The following is a 16,769-nucleotide window of genomic DNA, read 5'->3' as shown; positions in this document are numbered from 1 at the left end:
CAAAGTCAGCTTGTTTTCGAGATTAACACTAGCACCCGCAAGATGACGAAAGACGTTATTGTAGTTGATCCCAACTACATCAAATACGACGAAAATACCAGTAGCGTTAGAGACATGATCGAAGATATTACAATGGACTGGTTAATGAACTACAACGATTTTAAAGATGATGACCTTTTTCATCCCGCCTACCACAACTTTGAAGACAATGATCAGCTCGAGCGACACCGTTATATTGTGCGTGAAGTTTGGCAGGAAATCATGCGATTGTGTGATGTCAAGTTTCCCCCGGGTTGTCATTCCATATGGTCGCCAATCATCTATGATTTCAAGCTCAGGGAGCAGCAAAGCCTCATAGCTGCTGTCACTAGCGAACGAGTCGATAGGAACTTTATAAACTCTTACGTTGAACGGTTGTGGGGTGAGATGCCAGAAGCACGAAGAGAGGGAAGATCCAGACCCAAGTGGTACGACGACATGGTCTTGGGATCTGAACCTATACATGTCTATCCTCGTGGAGTTCCAGAGGTCCACTCTCAAGCTGCTCAATCTCCTTTTTTTTGAATCCCAGCCTTTCGAATCCAACCTTCGCCATGCCGTACCGAAACAAGAGGACGAGACATTTGACTCATACGAGGAAGTTGCACACAAAGCTGCCTATAGATTTCCTGATCACAAGCTTGTGCTTAGCTCGAATATCCGAAACCCTGGCCAAATCGATGCCAACAAGTTTCTTGACGATGTTTTGGAACGCGTCTGCAGATTTGCTCAGAAGCAGGACCCTCATCGTTATGGCGATTGCTAATCTGAGCAAAAATACACCGAATCCAAAAAGGTCATTAGAGATAACCTTCGCCATGAGGTCTTGGAAGTCTTTAGGGCGAGAGATTTTCGCTTGGAATGGTGAGATTCCTTATCTACATGACGTGAATAAGAATGATAATGACACTCTTAGCTTACTTGCTATTGGTGGGAATACCGACCTGCCTGGAGATGCCTGCATCTATATGCACCTTCTTTGGAAGTGTATACAATAACATCAACACAAATTACTACAATTACGTTGGCCAGACCACAGAACGGGAGCGGACAAGAACCCACTATTCTGGAGAAGAAACCCTTGCCTACATTACCACACTCTGCAGCAACCAGGAATGGAGGACCAATTTGTCATCTTAGCAGAAGTTCATGCAGAGCACCAAAGAAGACCTGATTTTCGGTTTCTCCTCAGTCAAAATACCAGTCAAGTTGAAGCAGAAAAACTGCAAAAGGGCAGTGACATATCGTCAGACATTCTACGCATCTGGCCTCATGATACATGTTCCCAGGGAGATGATCAAGCTCGTCGAAAACAATTCAAAAAATCCATGTTTTATTCCATTGCGTTGAAGAAGGAAAGCAGCATCCCAACCCCTGCATTGGCAGCAATGGCCTCCAAAATGACCCTGCAATTCGATTAGGGATATTAATCGAAGGGATTAACACGGAATCGGCCATGTCAACACATGGGTTGACCGGTTCGACAGGAAATCATGGGAGGAGATCAGGGCTACTCCAAGACGTTGGTTTTTCACATACAGATGGAAAATAAGAGTGGCTAATCAGACTGGCGGGTTTGGCGAGGAGCAGGAAGAGTCAGAGGACTCTGAGGCGACAGAGGACTACAAGGAGACAGGCATCTTTTCTTCGCCGTCTTGACTTTTCCACCTTTTAACTACCATCCGAAACCACACATATGACATTCTTCCCATGTATATGTATCTATATTTCATGGATATTGCCCACAATCATGCAATATGAATCGAGAAGTTCTTGTAAGGCCTGCACTGTTCCACAGGCGTATACAGTTTATCCTTTCTGGATAAGCAGTAGGGGTGCAAAGCCTAGAAGAAGCCTATAAAGACTTGTGTTACAGGTTTGCAGAGGGCCAAAGGTCCAGGGCATCTAGGTGTAAGCCTATAGTAAGTTATATAATTATATCCTTTAGCTACAAAAGTTTTGCAGTCACCTGACTTTGTTGCCCCCTTCAAGCCGCCTGAGCAGAGCCGTCGGACGGGTTTAAGGCTGGTTATAATAATAGAGTAGATTATTTGGAAGTTAAGAGAAGAGGCGATTAACTTGGTGGTCATCTGGATCCTATGACTATAATAATGTCACACAGATCCGCTAGGTTCAGTGTATTATTTGATTCCACTTCGCAGTCCACGCACTACTTTGAGAATCGAGTTATCAAGTATGCATATTAGTATTAATTCATTTGTAAAGAACTTGAAGTTAAAAAAAAATTAATATGTAAGACCAGTCAGAAGCAAAAAGGAAAGGGCAGGTCCTGCCCGGGTTCGAACCGGGGTTGTCGGAATCAAAATCCCTAGGAGGGTTGTTAGACCGATAAAAGCCCGGTAGATTTAGGGCTGATAGTGACTTACGAAGTGCTAACCACTACACTACAGAACCTTCTGGTTGAAAGGACTTGGCCCACGTCATATCTCTAAAAAATAATTGCTAAAACGAACAAGGTTGGGAAATAGAAGTGTGGTTATTATTCAGGCTGGCCTGTGCAGATTGCTGTCGAACTCAAATCATCAGATATCACCTCTGCGTTTTAACTTAACCGCTTCATAGAAACAAATGGAGGATGTGTATTGTTTATCAAAACACATAAGTCTGTGCTGACAGATTATAAGAGAACACAGCAGGTAACTAATGTTAGGTTGCGACAAAAGATAGGGAGACAGTCAACATAGTTCATAACAGGTTCGACAGGGAACGAAAGAAGAGAAGGCAGAGATATACTATCAAAGTTTTATCTCGATAGTGTTCAGTTAAGAGATTCTGGGTGATTGGAAAGTGGAATCACTGCATGTGTCGTGTCTGTGGCAGTATTTATTTATTTGTCTTCTACCGGGGTGTACGAGGTTGACGTATTATCTCCTGCAACTTGGGATCCGAAGCTTTATTTTATTCTCCACGCCATAGGAACACTACTATCGATGTGCTTTCTAGCTCGTGACTGTTATCATTATAGCTTCTCCATGAAAGTGTTCAACAAAGAAGTTGCATTTCTGGAAGTCACCGAACGATAGGGTCTCAAAACTTTATGAAAAAGGAATGAAAAAAAAAAGGGATGTGGATAACATTTCCACTATCAGCTTCTATCAGCTTCCCAGATACTACTGTACAAGGATCAAATTGGCAGATAGATAGGCTTAGGCCCGGCTAAAATGCAACTTTCATGGAAGGAACCTCTGGTTTTGCGGCATAAAAACCTGGTAATAGTAAGTAAGTCTCTTGAGAGAACTTCACGTGGAATAGCAAATCAAGGAGTCTTTGTAGGATCATTTCATCTCTCATTTCCTTTTTTCCCCTTTCTTTGGGGGTTTATGATTGTTTTGCCCCTTTAGATTTTTTCCACTTTCTTTTTTTCTTTTTTCAGATAAGAAATTGGAGTACACGCTGGTGAACAGCTTCCAAGTGTCCAAGAGTCGAAGCGTCCAAACTTCCAAGCAAGTGTAGTGTATTACCTCGTTCCAACTATCCAACTACCATATCGGCTTATCGAACACAAACCGTGTCTCAGACCCTCATCAACAACTCGAGATGATCCTTGCGGTAGAAGATGGGATAGGAGCAAGTAGGCGAAATTGATTAGAGGGAGTTGGAGAAATTTCTACCGTGTCCACCACCCAGGCGCTGCTGCTGCTGATGACCCTCTTCCACTCCTCCCCGGTGGTGTTGGTGATACAGTTCGAAAGGCGGAAGGTAACTGGGAGAGGATTGCGATAGCGACGAGAATGACGCGCTACCGTAATGGTGGGTTCTGGTGTCACGATGGCGGTTGAGAGGAGTGGGTGGAAGGCTCAGCCGGCTGCGCTCGCTGCGTTGGCTGGTGGTCGTCTCGCTGCACTCGCTGGCGTAGCTGGAGACTTCGCTTGGACGACGGGCCGATGCCGATGCCGATGCCGATGCGGACAGGCTGGAAACGGGCTCCGGGGTGGCATGCGATGATCCCTGAGCGGAGGAGGAGGACGAGGAGGAAGGCATGTTGTTGCCATTCCTGTTGTCGTTGCTGGTATGAGGCTGACGACAAGGAGTGTTGTAGACAGTGGCTCGTCGAGTAATAAGAGCATCCTTGTTGATGTGATTCTGAGACAGAATCGCCTGAGGCACATGGCCGTTCAAGTTTCTCAGGGCGATGTCCCTGAGCTGCCTGTCGATCTCGTTCAGACCATCGACGACAAGAGTCCTGGCAACCTGCATCTCAAGCTGCGCAGCGTCCTCCCATTTGATCAGATTGCTGTGAAATCCCCACTCCACCCAGATATTGCCGTAGGGGGAATCGTAGATATTGGGAATGTGTTCGTACGAGTTGACGACATGCTCGCTTTCAATGTCACCACGGAAGGCGAGGCCCTTTTGAACCAAGCCTACGTAGAACTGGACAAGAGTTAAAGACGGTTGTCAGCTACGACGAGACAAAAATTGCGAGAGGGAGACATGTCCTACCATAACCTCTTGCTCCGTCGCATTGGGCCTCTTGACAAGGGTGTCAAATGGCCAGAACATTTTCAAACTCGGGAAGAGAATGGGCTCCGGGGGCAGCGCCTCCGAATTACAAATGAGAGTGAATTTCTGGCGCTCATTGAAGGCGGGACAAGAGCAGCCAGCTCGGAGGAGATCGTTCACCAGTTTGTGGTCAAGTCCAATGACCTTCTCTTTGGCGATTCTAGCTGTCAAGGCCAAGATCTGACGATTGATGGCTTGAAAGAGGTTGTCACGGTCTGCAACAGTGTACATTGTGGTGGCATACCAAGGGAACTATATTTCTGTTAGTTGAGAGAAGGGAGACCAGAAATCGGCTCAGGGATAAGGTAGCTTACCTTCCAGATGGTGCTGACCATGCTTTCGTAAGTACGTTGAGGACATTTCGCAGAAAACGGCGACTGCAAGCACCAAGTTAATAGTCTTTCTCGTAGACATTTCAGTGTGTACAAGACTGCTGCACTTACACGATGCGGTTGCTCAGCATGACGAACCACACCGAGCACTTCTTCACTGGTAAGAAACCCCTGGAACCCCGACGAGTAACAGTCGGTGTTTGGCACAAGATAGGGAACTCCATTCCGCCACTGAGTGCACTTCGCGCGAGGGAACAGATCCCTCAAGAGTTCATCCTGGCTGCTAACGGTCAGATCCACATGACGATGTCCAAGGCGCGGCGGACGCCCGCTTTCCATGATACTGTTGAGACGCCTGACCGTGGCCTCTGCATCAGCAGGGGTCAAGAATTCGACGTAGCAGTCCATGGTCTTCGCGGTGGAACGTTCCATGATAATATGAATAGGACAGCCGAGATCCGGGGTAAGGATACGGGCATGACGGCCGACGAACTGCATGATTTCCTGTTTCGTAACGGAGTATGGCAGCTACAACATCGTCTCAGTTATAGTGTTCTGGCTCTGGGGTGAAACTAGGAAGATAATGTTTCAACAGAAACAACGATACAGCAATTGCCCAATGCAGACAGACGAGTATTAAATTCGCAACTGGAGAAAGGTTCACTCACATTTTCGATTTTCATAACACCCCATCTAGGAGGTGCCTGATTCATGGCGATATTAGCGAAAGGCATCACATCTGGCTGTCTGACTCTCTCGACTGTCATTGGACCCGGAAAAGCACCGGGGAAAAGAGCAGGCCGAACCTGCGCACTCTGGTAGCATGAAGCTGAAGGCGCCAGCATTTGCTGGCCATGGGGCTGAGGAGCCTGCATTGGCGGAGCTTGCTGCGGTCCAAAGGTATGATGACGACTGGGAGGAAGACTCTGTGGCATCTGGCCAGGGTAAATAGGCGCCATCGGGCGATGAGGTGCAGAGTGTCCGTTCGTGAGACCATAAGAAGCGCCATTTTGATCAATAGCAGTGACTTGTGGGTTGCGGTGCCTGTTGTGAGGGACATTCACCGCATGCATGATGGGCCGAACCGGGCCAGTGAATGGGTCAGACCCTCCAGTGCTCGACGAGTAGCAGCCACTTGGTATGGGCACCCCGTTTCGGGAAACTGAGGTGACGAACGGATCAGACGTCTCATCGCTGAAAGAGGAGCCGTTGCAACGACTTGGGGGGTTTCCATAATCGCTCGGTGTCGGCGTCATACTGCCAGAGGAGGCGTAGTCGCTCGAGTCGCTGGAGTCGGACAATGTGTCAAAGTCACGTTGATGAGAAAATCCGGGCTGGTGAGGTAGAACTAATGAACTAGTCAGTGATGTTTGATAGTAAGCTTCGATGACTAAATCCGTGCGCGTGAGCATCTCGAGGAATCAAAACAACTTTGAGAAATGTTGAGAGTATATGAGGGCAAAGTGTCGCTTCAGATGACAGCGATATCGAGATATCGTGAGATGCTCTCAATTTCTGACAGGACCATCCCCTTCGTCTTCCCTCATTCCGTCTGTGGTGTAAGATTCATATCAGACAGCCAACTAGGTATGCCCGTTCCCACGGCTCAGACCATTCGTCACAACTGATCTTGCCTGTTCCCTACTTGACGTAGGGGAGGGATCTTCCGAAGTGAGGTGGACGATGAGGATGCCTCCTGGCTATCTGGATCTCCAGGGAGATATTCACGTTGGATATCTTCCCTAGCCAGCTTCTGTTCAGAGAGGTCAGGTTGATCCCCTCGCTGCTCTGAAGATACCTGGTCCCGACCGTTGTAGCTCTCTTCACCAGATGACTCTGCGACAGAGCCATCCATACTGTTTCCAGCCAGGTCCGAAGAGAATGACCACGAGGACTCGTCGACAAGATATGAATCGAAGATGAGCACCTCGAAGCCACGGTAGAGCCTCGGATCCCTCATCAGAGAGCACTCACTGTCTGTGAAAGAACTCTGAAGAAGAAGAAGGCTCCATGAAACTCAAGAACAAATCTAGGGGTTCTTCAAATGGCTGTAAGGAAAATGAAACTTTCTTACCAAATATGAAGTCCTTGTTCATTGCAACGTTTCTCTGATTCAGGTCTAACCAAGACACAGGGTAGGCTTGAAGGTATGGAGACAGACCTGTGGGTGTCGACAAGTTCATGCCAAGTGCCAAATCGTGAGAAGGAGGAGAGGAGAGGAGAAGAGAGTGTGAATGGTCTATCAGAAGATGGAACTCTGGGGGTCTAGGGAATGGCATGTCTCTTGGCGTATTCTGATCGCTGATTAAGCGATGCAGAAAGAGAGAAAGATAACAGTCGTTGGCGTAGAAAAGAGGGGTCTAGATTTAGACGAGCAGCTAGGAAGCTGGCGAACAGGAGCAATGCTTGCTACTGTGCAAAGTCTAGGCAGAGGACAAGATGTGCTTTATTACCATGAAGTACATATATGAGAGCACAGAATCAGAGAGAACATGACAGCTGATAAGGTAAGTTAGATAGTACCGTACATTCTCAAGAAAGGAGCAATAAAAGAAAAATGGATGAGCTTTGGTGTATGAAAGAAACGGGTAGGCCTGTAAAGATAACCTACCATTTCCATGGCAGTAGAAGATGCAAGCCTCAGGAGGTTGGTATGAAGACTGAAGTTGTCAATGCTTCTGATCAAGAAGTTTCTGGGATGATTTTTTAGGATGCACTTAACTGAGATTCACATCATAATAAACAGGCTCCAGGATGTTGTATGTCAATATGTAGTCCGTGTTATACGAGAAGTCAAAGGAGGAAATCAACCGAAATGTGTCATGCCTGTGACTGTACCCCTTTATTGGAACATTCAGGCTTGTCGTCGAAAATCCAAAACTACTGCAGGGACGAAGGACGAGGATTGAGATTGGCTGCGCTAGATTTACAATCAGACACGAAGAAATCAGAGATCGAAGTTCATGGGAACATTTAAGTCTGTATTTATTCACATTCGACATCCTAGCCACCGGGGCGAGAGAAATGTGTAGCTATTTGCAAACAGCAGCCATGTCAACTTATTAATTCTTCAGGGGAGGTAGAGATGACCGATTCCACAGCGTATAGTATTCTGCCGCTCGATAAGGGCCTTGGCAGCCACTTCAAAGATCAACCGCCGCGTAGAGATCATTTGGTGTGGACTCTTGGCTACTGGCCAAAGTCCCCATGAGTAATCGCCGCAAAAAAGGAACAAAGTCAAAAAAAAGCAATCAGTCGTTGTCCAGGAACGACCCAGCCTTAGTCAAACTGGATTGAACGGTAAGCTTAAGGAAATTATGTTTTTGAGCGTCAAAATTCCACTTACCGGAGTCAGGAACGACTCTGCGACAAATCGTGCACGGGCATTCAGCTGCAATGGAGTCAGCAATCGAGCTGAGTTCGGAATTGGGGACGTCACGGCGAGATAATGGAAAGAGACACGTACGAAAAGCTTCATTTCCGAGATCTCCTTGTCCACTTCCTCCATAAATTGAATAATGAAATCAACCAACTTGTGCTTCAACATCGCCTCCGTGTGGAAATTGGTAATGAGGAAGGAAATATCATAGCCCTGCTCGCGAGCGTTAGCAAGAACAGATACACCGTCGAGAGAACCCGTACACTTATGGGTTTTCGCCGCAGAATGAAGAACGACTCGGCACGTTGCGTCAAGAATCTCGTGAATTTGTGTACCAGTATGTTTTCGATTTCATCCGCTTGTTTTATACGGATACTAACGCGGACACTGTTGACGCTAGGCTCAATGAGGACCTTCTCATTCTCGTTTCGAGCGATCGTCAAAGGATTGAGTAAGAGCTCCGGAGAGGTGGCAGCTTCAATTTCGGGAACATTGTGTCGCTCCGACGTCTGCGACGCGAAGTTGGATACGGCAAGAGCAGCGGTCAGAGACGACCGGACGCACTGGAGATACGGCCGGAGAGATTGAGACTAGACAAGGATGGTAGACAAGGTTGGTCATCCCGCAGAAAAACTGAGACAGAAGTAAGCTTACCATGATGAAGAATGTACACGATGGAGATCCCTGGCTGTTGTCGTTGTCCCAGCTATCGTCCCGATTCGGATGACAATGGACGACTATTCATCCGGGACGCAAATTAAACAAAAGGTAACACACAGGATTAGTTCCCCAGAAGCAGCTACTGGTGAACTCTCCTCTGTGACGTGGAATATGTTGGTTCTGAATTGCAGAATGCTGTTGATATCGATACAGTACGCTCTCAAGGCGGCCTAATGACGATGATGATGCGGGTCGTGGTGTGTGGCCACAACGTGTTTGCGCTGTTTGCATTTTCTTACCCCACGATCGGTGGCGCCTGTTTACCTCCAGAACATCAGGACATCAACGCCCAAGAACTCACAAAACTCTTGCAAAGAGTTCACTTCATCCTCATATTCAACATGGCTACGATACCAGGTATGTACTTTTTTATAATTTTACTTCTGCTAGCCTGTCGGTCTTAGGTTAACCTCTCACCAGTCATCGTGAAGCACCAGGGCAAACGTTACGAGGTCGAGCTCGACCCGACGTCAAATGGCGAGACCTTCAAATATCAACTCTACTCCCTGACTGGTGTCGAGCCAGAACGGCAAAAGATTCTGATCAAGGGTGGTCAACTCAAAGATGACACGGACCTGTCTACCCTTAACGCGAAGCCCGGACAGACGTTCATGATGATGGGCACTCCGTCCGGGACTGGGGGGTCCGTCGATTTGGGGCGCCCAAAAGAGGCGGTCAAATTCTTGGAGGACATGACGGAAGCAGAAGCAGCTCAAGCAGAAGGTGCTACTCCTGCAGGCCTGCAGAACTTGGGGAATACTTGCTACCTAAACGCCACACTGCAGACACTCCGAAGCGTCCCAGAGCTCCAGCAAGAGCTTCTCAGGTACAGCGCATCCGCAGTAGGCGACAGCTCGTCCCGGTTGGCGGATCTGAGCAGTTTTGGTCTTGGAGGCCTGGGCGCTTCTATGGATCTGACTGCGGCATTGCGTGACTTGTATAAGCAGATGTCCGAGACGCAGGAGGGGGTTCCGCCACTTATATTTTTGAATGCCCTTCGGAACACATTTCCTCAGTTTGCACAGAAAGCAAAGAATGGTCATGGATATGCGCAGCAAGATGCGGAAGAGGCTTGGTCGCAGATCTTGTCGCAGCTGCGACACAAGTTGAAGGTCAAGGAGGGAGATAAGGAGCTTTCTTTTGTCGACAAGTATATGGCAGGCCGATTTGAATCCGTTCTCGAGTGTGATGACCCGGCTGCCAAAGAAGCAGGAGAAGAGCCTGTCAAGACATCTGATGTCTTTCTCAAACTTGATTGCCATATCGACAAGGATGTCAATCACCTGCGTGACGGCATTATCGCTGCTTTGGAAGAGAAGATCGAGAAGCAATCACCTACCCTCAATCGAGATGCCATCTACACAAAACGTTCCCGGATAGCTCGTTTGCCAAAGTACTTGACTGTCCACTTTGTGCGATTCTTCTGGAAACGCGAGAGTCAAAAGAAGGCCAAAATCATGCGCAAAGTCACGTTTCCGGCAGAGCTGGATGTTGTTGAATTCTGTACGGATGAGCTGAAGAAGCAATTAATCCCGGTGAGGGACAAGGTCCGAGAGATCCGCAAAGATGAAGAAGACGCTGAGCGGGCCCGCAAGCGCCAGAAGAGAGCTCATAGACTAGAGGAGGAACGCAAGGCGGCAGAGGAGGCTGGAGCTCCTGTGGAACCACTCCAGAAGAAGGCCTTGGGAGCGCAGGGCGAAGCTAAGAAGGACGAGAGGGATACGGACACTGCCATGACCGACGTTTTCAAAACGGATGAGGAATACGAAGAGGAAAGGAGGCAGGCCATCCTAGCGGCCAAGAAGGAGCTCTTTTCTCTGATCGACCCAAACCTGGCGGCCGACGACGGATCCAACCAGTCGGGCTTGTATGAGCTCCGTGGCGTGATCACTCACCAGGGTGCCAGTGCTGACAGCGGCCACTACACGGCCTATGTCAAGAAACAGGGGCGGCTGGTGGATGATCCCCGGGCACCGGGTGGAAAGCGACGAGAAGAGGACGGGAAATGGTGGTGGTTCAATGATGAAAAGGTATCCGAAGTTGATGCGGAGAAGATTGAGACCTTGGCTGGTGGTGGTAAGTTCGCTCCCCTTCTCCCAGCTTGAATTGATACCTGAAGCTCTGCTGACATTGTTGACGCTCTAAGGCGAATCCCATTCGGCACTCATCCTCCTTTACCGTGCCATTGACCTCCCTAGTAAGGAAGAAGTACAACAGTGATTTGGTCTAGTGAATCCACTTTCGGTATTTCACTTCCTCCAGAAATGCGTTCATGATCCCGGCGTCTTGTCTTATCCAGGATTTAAACTGAGGAACATGGGTCATTGGGGTGGTGTCGTGGCTCCTGAATAAAGCGGATCAAGAGCGATGTTATTCCATGATGTCTTTTGCTGTCGCTGGACGAAACTTTTCATCACGTGGCTGTAAATGAGTGCCTTAGAGTATACGATGAGCGAGAGTATTTCCTGTCCATTTCACAGTGTCAGTCGGGTAATTAAGAGTGCACGGGGCCATCCCGATCGCCGCGGACACGTGATCTGAGTAGCTGCTATCTCGAAGTATTATTAGCAATCGTCTCAGCATTGACATCATTTAAACATGAATGCAACACGGCCTCTCTGTCGTTGCATATGACCTCCAAAACGGAGCAATTTCTTTCCTGAGATGTTGCAGCAATGTTCCGTCCTTCGAGAACCCTGCCGTCGCAGTTCCTGCGCCAAGCTGTCCGACCGAGGCCCGTTGATCTGCCTGAGCCGTACTTGAATGCCTTCAGATGTATTAGACAAAACACCACCAGCACGTCTGCCTCAGATGCGGTAACAACTGCCGCACCGCAATCGCAATCAAAATGGGCGCGACGACTCCTTTACATTGGGATCTTCGGGGGCTTAGGTCTCTACACAGGGAAGGCCGTCATGAATACTGTGTCTGCCCCGCCTGCTCCGGGAACAGCCGCGGATGCACGAGACATGAAGGCAATCCAGGAAACCGTCAATCTTCTTCCAATTGTCCGCGAGCTGAGGAATAACTCAGACTATGTGGAATGGGAGGCTTATAGTAACCTCATGGAGGAAGAAAAGGTGCACAGGCTGACCAGTGGACCGCTGAGAGGGAGTCGAGGGTTGGCAACACAGGTTGGTTCGATTTGGTCCATGTCCAATCCTGGTCTGAATTGATTCAGGTATCCCCGATTACGGCCTCTCGCTAACCCGTGGAATGTTTCTAGAGGATTTTCTGGAATGAAAAGGAGAAGGAAATTGTGAACGTGGTCTATTTCGGACACGGAATGGAGGGGTGGCTGTCTATCGTCCATGGAGGAGCCTTGGCGACGGTGATGGATGAGACCCTCGGACAAGTTGCGCTGCGCAGCTTTCCGGCGCGCACTGGAGTGACTGCCAATCTCAACCTCAACTATCGGGCGCCGGTGTTTTCGGGCGATTTCTACACGGTCCATGCGCGATTAGACCGAGATCGATCTACGGACCGGAAGGCGTATGTCAATGGGGAGGTACGAAATTCCAAGGGCAAGCTTTGTGTCGAGGCGAATGCGCTATTTGTCGTACCAAAGAAACTCGCTCTCCGAGAGATTGTCTAGGATGGGTGGAAGAATGTCGGTGCCATGCCATGCCTCTCCATGTAGGGGAATATGCTGTACCGAGCAGTTAGCCTCTGGGCTGTTGGTCCAGAGAAAACCTTCGAGAGGCCACAGCACCTAGAGATCGAGCTTGGCATATCCAGAGGTCTGTCTTTTCGCTTTAGAGTTTGGATATGCCAAAGAATTAGAAGCATACCGAGGCTTCTTGACCGTGGCGGGACATGCGCTCGGATCGGGCCAATGTCCGTATGCGGAGATACCTCCGGGAGCAGTAGTCACCTGAACTGTACATACATTACTGACAGTGCCGCGTGTAGCGGATTGAAGCAGCAATTGAGATCCATTCTAATGACGTTGGGGAGGCAGATGCTTCTATGCGCTGAATTTCAAGGACCTGTGTACGAGAGGACCCTAAGCCGTGAACCGACCTGACCGGTGATGACCTCGGCGAAAAGATATCCAGTATTGGATGATCACCATTACGATACTGGTCTGAAAACATAGATGTATACTGTAGTAACCAGTTGACATTCCCGTACTTAGCGAGTACCATACGAGATGGGACATGTCCAACAATTGCCTGCTGTAGTTAGCTAATACCTACCAGAAACCTGGTACATGATGATAGTGATTACTTCGTAGGGAATACTCCGTAGGAGATACTAATAAGTCTAATATCAGTCTCTAAGGCGATCCCACCAAGGGTCCCCGCCAAGATGGCATATCCGGGCGCCATTCGCTCCAAAATGCGGGGATTGGAAGTTTATCGTCATTATCATACGGAGTACTCCACAGTGGAGGACGAATCGTTCGATTCTAAGTTTACTGTCCCTTTCCAATGACGCATTCTTCATTCATTGATCGATTCTGGTTCTCATTCACCTTATTCATTTTTTTTTAGGAATGTATATGCGTATTTTGCGATGTCTCTATCGATCCCCTCATGTCTGTGTCTAACCACAGTGGATCTCGGAGGATTTCATCTTCCATCCCTACCTCCTACGTACCTACCTACCTAGGTAATTTTTCCCTGCAAGGCAGGAGTGGATCCATCATCCGGGGCCCCAGACCAATCTCTCTTGCGCCCCTAACTCCCCTTGAAACCAAAAACTCCAGTCTCAAGCTCCGTACTAGCAAACGCCGTCTCTTCTTCCTCTGAGGGGTTGGATCATCGTGCATGGAACGGGTCCTCGGCGATGTCAAATCGGAGGATGCATCTCTCTTACTCGCTGCTGCTACACGATGTCCTGGCTAGTAACACCGTTAATCGCCGGCTTTGCTCTGAACAGCAGCGATGGAAACACCCAAATCTATCGCTGCATCGGCCAGCGATCTCAGATTTCTTAACACACCTGCCGAAGCACATATCTGCACGCATGTCCCGAGTGCAGCAGATGATTCAGGTTTACAGTCCCCTGCTGATGAGGTTTGACCAGCCTCATCATTCTCAACTACAGTGTAGTGCCGGGCTCCTGTCTTACCCTTCTTCCTCCTCCACCGGAGTCTACTCGGTGGATATAATTCGCCTCTATCTCCCAGAAATTTGCCTGTCCATCACCGGCAGTCCTGTTGTAATCCGTCATGATGAAATCCCAGAACACTTCTCCGATAATCAATCGCGATACAGAAAAAGGTAATGTCTCCATCGAGTCCAGTCCTCAGTCGGAACACCAGGAATATCACAGTCATGACAACTTGCGGACCAATGGTGACGATGAGGACCATGACCATGAGACGCCTGTACGTCACGCTGACCTTGATTGCTTCTTTCGTCATGACCATGCCTTGAGGATGTCCTCTTCGGTCCTACTGACATTCAGGCGATAGATGACGTTTCGGCGCTTCATGGGATTCACTGCAATGGCCTTCCTCTGGACAGGCAGTCAGATTCCGGTATATCTCTTCGGTGGCATACCACCCTACATCTACAGAGACATCGGGGGGGCGGATCGGTGGATTTGGTTTGTGAGTGATCACGCAGAGCCGGAACATTTCAGCCCCGCTGATATGGACTTCTCAGGTTCTGGCCAACTTGCTTGCTCTAGCAGGTGTCTGCCCTTTCGTGGGCTCGCTATCCGACCTGATCGGCCGTCGCTATATTGCCATGATTGGAGCCTCTTTGATTTGCATCGGCATGATCGTCAGCAGCACAGCAAAGACCATGAATATTTTCATCGGTAAGTCCCTCGAACCAGGAGACATCCACTCGAATTGCTCCTTAAGCTGATCTGCACGCAATAGCTGGTATGGCCATTGCGGGAGCCGGTGCTGGCATCAACGAGTTGACTGCTCTGGCCGCAACCTCCGAGATGGCTCCAACCCGAAAGCGCGGAAAATATGTGGCAGTTCTGGTCTTCACCATTGTGCCATTCTGCCCGTCTGTCCTGTGGGGTCAACTTATTTCCTATCACAGCAACTGGCGCTATGTCGGGGCGCTTGCTGGCGCCTGGAACGGTCTCGGTCTGTTGATGACCCTGCTGTTCTATTTCCCTCCACCTCGAGTCAATTCCCTCAGCCTTTCCAAGGCAGAGATCATCTCCCGTATTGACTTTGTGGGTGGGTTCTTGAGCACCTCAGGCTTGATTATCTTCTTGGCTGGTCTGCAGTGGGGAGGCTATCAGGTATGTTCTGAGAGGAAACCCTTAAGGGTCCACCAAATTCAGCACATGCTTTGCTAAATATGCTGACTGTGATTACAAAATCAGTATTCCTGGAGTACCGCCCATGTCCTTGCCCCGTTGATCATTGGGTTTGCCCTCATAGTCGCCTTTGCTCTCTGGGAAGTGTATGGCGCAAAATACCCGATCTTTCCTTCGCGTATCAAGCAGGAACCTCGAATCTTGGGTCTCACCCTGCTCATTACGTTCATCTCTGGGGCAAACTTTTTCTCGATTCTGATGTTTTGGCCTACTCAGGCATTCAATGTCTATGGCCAGGATCCGGTCGGGGTGGGCCTTCGTAGTCTTCCTGTTGGCTTTGGAATTTTGACCGGAGCGTTTGTCACACTATGGCTTCTGAGTCTTTTGAAGGGCCATAACAAGGCATTGATGGTTGTGAGCAGCTGTCTCATGACGGCAGGTGCGTTCAGCTCTATCATTGGAGTCTTCTTTCTCTGCGATGTCACTGATGTTGGTTGCATTCAGGCTGTGGCACCATGTCCATTGCCCGGGTGGACAATCTCCATCAACTATGGGGCATCTTGATTGTTGCTTCTCTGGGAATTGGAGGCATTGTCGTCCCCGCATCAATCATGACCACCATCATCTGTCCTGATGTAAGTCCTGTCGAAGCTGAGAGAACGAGAACAAAAACACACAAATACCTTGACCTTCGCTTTGGGGAGAAGACAGAAGAATTTCTAATTGTGAACCCTTCCTTCTTACAGGACCTCATCGCCACCATCTCAGCCTTAACACTCTCTGTCCGCGTCGTCGGCGGCGGCATCGGCTACACCATCTACTACAACGTGTTCATCAACAAATTCGTCCCCAACGCCGAATACTACATTGGCGGCGTGATGCTGGAGAAGCTCCACATCACCACCACTACCTATATCGCGGATGCCATCCAGCTGACCGGCGCCTCCCTCCTGGAAGGGCTGCGGCAGATCCCCGGGATCGCAGGCAATGAAGCCGCCTATCAAGCCGTCGTGACAGCAGGACAGATCGCCTACGCGGAGAGTTACAAGTGGGTCTACTACGTCAGTATTGCCTTTGGCGGCCTGTCTATCCTAGCGGCGTGTGGCCTGGGGAGCATTGAGAAATATATGGATGAACATGTTGCGGTCGTGATACACTGAAGACGACATTGACTGAATGGAGGATGGCGAACGGAATATATATAATGACGACAAAACTCAGAATCAATCTGAGGGCTTCAGCTGGCCGCCGGCTGCTGATTGAATTGAATTGAATCGAATTGAATTTTCGACGCTTTATTTCGTCGTTGATGATGCTTCGTTCTGTCAAACTATATATAATATAGTAGGTAGGGCTGGCTAGGCGCCAAAAGATCCCTGGCATGGGCAGTATCTTTTTCTTTTTCCCCTTTCCCTCCTCTTCGACCGAGACGTGTATGAGGCTCGTATACAATACTGTGCTGAGATTATATGTACTATACCGCTGCCTCACTTTCCTCAATTGCAGACCTTCCACCTAAATAGGTACAGAGAGAGTATCTC

The 16,769-nt window shown here is 48.9% G+C and overlaps 7 protein-coding genes and 1 non-coding gene across 8 annotated transcripts; 4 read left to right on the top strand and 4 right to left on the bottom strand.

The window, feature by feature from the left end:
• Positions 1-42: 42 nt before the first annotated feature.
• On the top strand, positions 43-805 carry VTN77DRAFT_5496 (uncharacterized protein; the record flags this gene model as incomplete). The annotated part of the gene is made up of 2 exons (XM_069421671.1): positions 43-237; positions 434-805. The coding sequence occupies 2 exons, from the start codon at positions 43-45 to the stop codon at positions 803-805; spliced, it is 567 nt and encodes a 188-aa protein (XP_069281651.1).
• A 1,519-nt stretch (positions 806-2,324) lies between these two features.
• Positions 2,325-2,454, bottom strand: VTN77DRAFT_t18. Its single transcript has one exon. It is a non-coding gene; the product is annotated as a tRNA-OTHER (tRNA).
• A 1,191-nt stretch (positions 2,455-3,645) lies between these two features.
• VTN77DRAFT_5495 (uncharacterized protein) lies at positions 3,646-4,257 on the bottom strand (the record flags this gene model as incomplete). Its single annotated transcript, XM_069421670.1, has 1 exon — positions 3,646-4,257. One exon carries the CDS (start codon positions 4,255-4,257, stop codon positions 3,646-3,648), a length of 612 nt encoding a protein of 203 aa, XP_069281650.1.
• Positions 4,258-4,458: 201 nt separating this feature from the next.
• VTN77DRAFT_5494 (uncharacterized protein) lies at positions 4,459-5,393 on the bottom strand (the record flags this gene model as incomplete). The annotated part of the gene is made up of 2 exons (XM_069421669.1): positions 4,459-4,815; positions 4,878-5,393. 2 exons carry the CDS (start codon positions 5,391-5,393, stop codon positions 4,459-4,461), a joined length of 873 nt encoding a protein of 290 aa, XP_069281649.1.
• Positions 5,394-8,174: 2,781 nt separating this feature from the next.
• VTN77DRAFT_5493 (uncharacterized protein) lies at positions 8,175-8,931 on the bottom strand (the record flags this gene model as incomplete). Its single annotated transcript, XM_069421668.1, has 5 exons — positions 8,175-8,183; positions 8,242-8,286; positions 8,362-8,487; positions 8,538-8,864; positions 8,929-8,931. The coding sequence occupies 5 exons, from the start codon at positions 8,929-8,931 to the stop codon at positions 8,175-8,177; spliced, it is 510 nt and encodes a 169-aa protein (XP_069281648.1).
• A 404-nt stretch (positions 8,932-9,335) lies between these two features.
• VTN77DRAFT_5492 (uncharacterized protein) lies at positions 9,336-11,214 on the top strand (the record flags this gene model as incomplete). Its single annotated transcript, XM_069421667.1, has 3 exons — positions 9,336-9,351; positions 9,415-11,070; positions 11,141-11,214. 3 exons carry the CDS (start codon positions 9,336-9,338, stop codon positions 11,212-11,214), a joined length of 1,746 nt encoding a protein of 581 aa, XP_069281647.1.
• A 455-nt stretch (positions 11,215-11,669) lies between these two features.
• Positions 11,670-12,589, top strand: VTN77DRAFT_5491 (uncharacterized protein; the record flags this gene model as incomplete). Its single annotated transcript, XM_069421666.1, has 2 exons — positions 11,670-12,128; positions 12,221-12,589. The coding sequence occupies 2 exons, from the start codon at positions 11,670-11,672 to the stop codon at positions 12,587-12,589; spliced, it is 828 nt and encodes a 275-aa protein (XP_069281646.1).
• Positions 12,590-14,173: 1,584 nt separating this feature from the next.
• On the top strand, positions 14,174-16,388 carry VTN77DRAFT_5490 (uncharacterized protein; the record flags this gene model as incomplete). Its single annotated transcript, XM_069421665.1, has 7 exons — positions 14,174-14,329; positions 14,417-14,554; positions 14,610-14,766; positions 14,831-15,210; positions 15,295-15,667; positions 15,733-15,863; positions 15,975-16,388. 7 exons carry the CDS (start codon positions 14,174-14,176, stop codon positions 16,386-16,388), a joined length of 1,749 nt encoding a protein of 582 aa, XP_069281645.1.
• Between the last annotated feature and the right edge of the window lie 381 nt (positions 16,389-16,769).

This window comes from Rasamsonia byssochlamydoides (assembly GCF_041956645.1).
Source record: "Rasamsonia byssochlamydoides strain NRRL 3658 unplaced genomic scaffold VTN77scaffold_4, whole genome shotgun sequence".
NCBI lineage: Eukaryota > Fungi > Ascomycota > Eurotiomycetes > Eurotiales > Trichocomaceae > Rasamsonia > Rasamsonia byssochlamydoides.
Note: the sequence above shows the minus strand (reverse complement) of the source record. Positions and strands in the feature narration are given on the sequence as shown.